This window comes from Aplysia californica, unplaced genomic scaffold (assembly GCF_000002075.1).
Source record: "Aplysia californica isolate F4 #8 unplaced genomic scaffold, AplCal3.0 scaffold00914, whole genome shotgun sequence".
Lineage (NCBI taxonomy): Eukaryota > Metazoa > Mollusca > Gastropoda > Aplysiida > Aplysiidae > Aplysia > Aplysia californica.
The window spans coordinates 247,764-252,561 of NW_004798184.1; the positions used below are offsets into that span (position 1 = coordinate 247,764).

Below are 4,798 nucleotides of genomic sequence, written 5' to 3' on the forward strand. Positions count from 1 at the left end.
CTCTCTCCCACAGCTGAACGGAGGAGGCGATGTGGCCATGTTGGAACTGAACAGTGAAAACTTCACAGCCGCCCTCAAAGTTTGGTTTGGTGAAGTGGAGGCTGAGACCATGTACAGGTAAAGCAGCCTTTTGATGGCGGGGGCAACGCCATTTATGACCATTGCCATAAACATAGTTCTGAGTGGATTTTATTGAAAAACATTGATTAAAGGCACAAAAAAATGTAAATGGGCTGTTTCCAGGACATTCAAACTTTGGAAGTCCCCAAACTTCAGCAGCTATTTTCTCACTATTATCTCGACTCCTATTCAAGATAAATGGGGAATTTTTTATTTTTTTTGCCCCAAAAGCAAGACAAATGAACAAGGTTTAAGATGGTACCAATAACTTTATATCCCCCAAAATTGGCGAGCGCCTGATTCCACCACAGTGTGACACATATGTGAGGCAGTGTGGTGAAATCAAGCGCTCATCAAAATAATGAAAGTGAAGAAACTGGCATTTTTCTGTAGGTTTGCGAATTTTATCGAATTTTTGTATTTTTGCTCAATATATTTCATGCCCATTAAAGAACACATTTCTGTGCGGGTTTATTGAAAAACATTTGTTAAAGGCTTAAAAGATGTAAATTTTCAGTTTCCACGGACTCTCAACCTCAGGAAATAACTCAACTTTGGCGACCATTTTCTCCCCAATTTGGCCTCTGGAACCAGGCAGCCCCAACCTCCTTCAATCGCAAATATCTCGACTTTTATCTAAGTGGGTATTTTTTTCTTTGAAAGCAAGGCAAATGAACAAGGTTTAAGATGATACCTATAACTCTGTATGCCCCAAAAATTGGCGATCGCCCGATTTCGCTGCAATATTGACACATTTGTGTTTATTTCGCAGGTGTGATGATAGCATGCTGTGCGTGGTGCCCGATATATCTGCATTCCGCACTGGTGGGGGGAGATGGGTACGGCAACCGCTGCAGGTGAGTTTTTTGGTGTTCACCTTCACCAAATCCAGCCAGTTAAAAACTTTTCTTAACTCTTTAAACCCCATGGGACGCTGGGAGCGTCCAGTACTAGCAACGACATTTCCGGTGTTTTTTAGTAACGACATTTTCGTTTTGTTTAGTGCTAGTTTTTGCTTGTTTTGCGGAACTATTCCCGAACCAAGTCTTTTAGTAATGACTAAGCATTTGTTTCTGCCATTTAGAAGTTGGAGGCAAGCTTTTGGGGTTATAATGAGACATCGTGCACCAGGTTTAGGTGGCTGTAGAAAAAACTCTGGGAAACTGTGGAAAAAACTCAGGGTTTAAAGAGTTAAGTGTCAGAGTTCAGCCGTGGTTTTTTTTTTTTGTTGTTTTTTTTTTTTGTCCTGAAAATATCACAGCTGGCTTTTGCTGACAGAACTTACTTTTGTTTAAAAAAATGAGCGAATGGTTATTAGGCACAACTGATGGGTCCTACTTCTTTTATTTCTCTCTTTTGTTTCTGTCTGTCTTACTTTGCACTTAATGACTGTTAACCCTTATCCTGCGTCTGTGCTGAGATGCGAATCTTATTTGCAACCTCTTACGTCGGACATTCCGAGTGGACTGCCAGGGTCACTCAGTGTGTACTGTTAATGTACAGTGAGCGGGCCTGGAAACGTGTGTTTTCGCCGTGAATACCGTGGGAGTGTGTTAATCGATGTGGAAAACAACGCTCTATCTTTTATAGCTTTCTATTTTTAAAGTGTTACGAAACACATGAATGACCCCCTCTCATAAGCTGATAAGACATTACGAGTAGTTACGCCAGTTTGAATAACCCTTTTAGACGCTCTTGTTGTTATGAATGATCAAGGGTTCAATCGCCGTAAAACCTCACTGTGGGTGGTTGGCGGGTGCTCTGGTGTGGTTTGCTCCTTCTTTCCTATCAACCGTCTGTCGTCCTTATCTCCCCTCCTTCTTTTTTATGTTTGTTACTCTCTTGTAACGCCCCTAATCTTCGGCACTTATATGACCTTATTGTGTTGCAAGTGCCGTAAAACTCTTACTAAAACGAAAAACCGTACTAAAACTACAGACTAAATGACCATTATTGTGTCGATGTGCTTCTCTTTACGCTAACAAACAAACAAACTAACTTGTCTCCCCATCCACAGGTTCCCGTTTCCCTGGTCCGCTGTGATGGCGTCATCTACTCGACGGGCCTCATCTTCACGTACACGCCCGAGCCCGGGCCCCAGCAGCACTGCCGAGAGGTGGACCGCATCCTGGGCCGGGCGCCCGCCAGCCCCGACTCCACGTCCAACACGCTACACGCCGCCTTGTGATACTGGGAGTGGGGGGCCGGTGGTGGGGGAACACCACCCTCCTCACCCTCACCATCACCTTAAACAACCCCCCCACCCTCCTCCTCCTCCCCGGATCTCCGCCTCCCTACCCCCACCCCCACTCGCTCCGGTACCTTCTGACTCTGATATAGTGCCGAGTGCGGATGGTTCGGGATGAAGGAATATTGCGGCACTTGTATGGCCTGATTGTGTTGCAAGTGCTGTTAAACTCGTACGAAAACTTAAAAGAACGAAGTAATGATTTCTTCTGAAGGCATTCTTTCCTTTTCAAGTAGCCGGTGCGGAGAATTCTGTGTAGGAAAGGAATGTGTTTCAACTGGAGCCGATGTTATCCTCTCAAGCACCGAGAACAGAGGATTCCATTTGTTGAGAAAAAAAGAGAAGAAAACAAAACAGACTGTTTTTAACAAGAGGCGACATTTCTTGTTCAAGCTTTGAGTAAAGAGTATTCTGTTGCGGAAGAAAGGTATTTCTTTTGTGTAGGCGATTTGTGATAGATTTTGATTTATTCTAAGACTTCTATGTCGAGAAACTTGTATTCCACAAAACGTTTTTTTAGTTGGAGAACAAAAAGATTTTTTAAAAAACAAACCCTCCAAAAATCCCACTAGGAACCCGAAGAACAGTAGAGATTTTGTTGTTGCTATCACAAGGAAATTGGTAACTGTTTGCCCCTGCTGTACAAGGTGAGGAAAAAATTAATAAGCATTAAATGTTCTCTCTAATCTTGAAACAACAGCGTTGTCCCTAAGGGACCAGATTAAAGGTGAACTGATAATGATAAAAATGGGGGAAGATTTAACAAGGAGGTTGCTGCTGTTTCTAAGAACTGAAGGCGGGGGGGGGGGGTGTCTCCATAATGTGGAATACAGATTTTTATTTAACCAGGACTTTTGAGACGAGTGAGAGAAAATATTTCTTTTCTTCCAGAGATGTTGGTGGCGCTAAGAAAAGATATGAGGGACATACCAGGTTTTTGAGTGAGGGTAGTGTCTAAGTGTATGAATTAAAGAAAGATTAGTGAGCATGTTTATGTGTGTGAGAGAGGAAGATCGACGTACAAAAGAGAGAGATGGATGAATGTATATTATGTCTGATGGCTCAGAATTTGATTGTGAAAGAGTTGTATGCAAGAGAGAAAGATATGAGTGAATGATATGAGGGGACTATTTAGGAGATGAAGAATTTCCCCCCCCAAAAAACCTGAACTTGACTCTGCTAAACAGATGGTTATTTCCAGACTGACACCACTACTAAGATGTGGAGAAGTTGCTGTTGATGTGTTGGAAAATATCTTTCGATGTATGTGAGAAGTTCATCTATCAGTACAATGGAAATGTATCGTCGAGTGGTGCGAGTATCTCTCTCTGTTGATATGAGGAAATATAGGGCAAAGATATATGGGAAACACGTGTGTCGGTACGTTGCAAATATCTCTATTGATACTTGTGGGGGGGGGGGATATCAGTATCGATATGTGGAAAGTATCCACACAGTGGTCCTGTCAATACTGAGAGGTGGGCAACGGTTCGGGCTCTCCGGTTCTGCTGCGCTTCGATTGGCTACCAATGTTGACTCTTGTCTGTATTATGTTCTCATTACTGCTGATGCTACTGTTGGTTTATTTACAGTTTTGTTTTCCTTATACTGTTCTTTCAGATGTGTTGTTATTATAATAATTTTTGCAATAGTCTGATGCAAGCTGCAGCAATATTATATCATATATATATACACACGTACATGACATGTTTATGGGGCGATTTTTGTCTTCTTTTGGGGTGGATGGGAATGGTGTTTGTTTTTGTTGTGTGTGTTTTTTTAATTTTTTTTAGTTCCTGTATGTTTACTGGCTGTAATGTCCATTTGAGCTTTGATGTGTGGATTATTATTCTTTGTCTATGAATGTAATTATTTTTGGTAAAGTGAGTATGTTAGAATGGAAAGATTTTTGGGTATTTGCTAGCTCTGTCATTTATCTATGTTGAACAAGTATTTGTAAGAGTGTAGAGTGTTGTGGTAAACACAATCTTTTATTTTTAAAATGCAAAGGGTACGCCCTGTCTCATGGAAATATTACCTTTTGAACTATTATTATTATACTGACTAGTAAAGAACATTTTTAACTAGATGTAAAGGTTTACAACAATTTTTATGTCAAAATGAAGGATTTTTAAAATTCAGTCCGTGATGCTTTGGATTTATGCCCCTTAGAACAGTATTTAGTTGAATTTTTGGCAGCTCCCAGTTTTACAATTGACAATGGCCATATATATATGGCTTTTACTAAGTGAATGGAAGGCTGCAAGTGCAGAGTATGCTGTTATATTGAACATCTTTGCTTGTGAGAGACTTGTTCTTCTGCCAGATGGACTGCGTTGACCCACCAGTAGAATACGGGGAAATGTGTTTGCTTTTGGGGTACAAGACCGTTGAAGAAATGGGGATATGTGCATTCATTTTGCTGAAAAT

The 4,798-nt window shown here is 41.2% G+C and overlaps 1 protein-coding gene across 1 annotated transcript in view; it reads left to right on the forward strand.

The window, feature by feature from the left end:
• The window catches only part of LOC101850760 (recombining binding protein suppressor of hairless), a gene marked incomplete at its 5' end in the record, with an annotated part of 9,900 nt that extends 5,628 nt beyond the window's left edge, over positions 1 to 4,272 (forward strand). Inside the window, 3 exon segments of the mRNA XM_013089271.2 lie at positions 14 to 117; positions 893 to 977; positions 2,138 to 4,272. Of these exon segments, the coding sequence (XP_012944725.1) occupies positions 14 to 117; positions 893 to 977; positions 2,138 to 2,308 (360 nt within the window).
• Between the last annotated feature and the right edge of the window lie 526 nt (positions 4,273 to 4,798).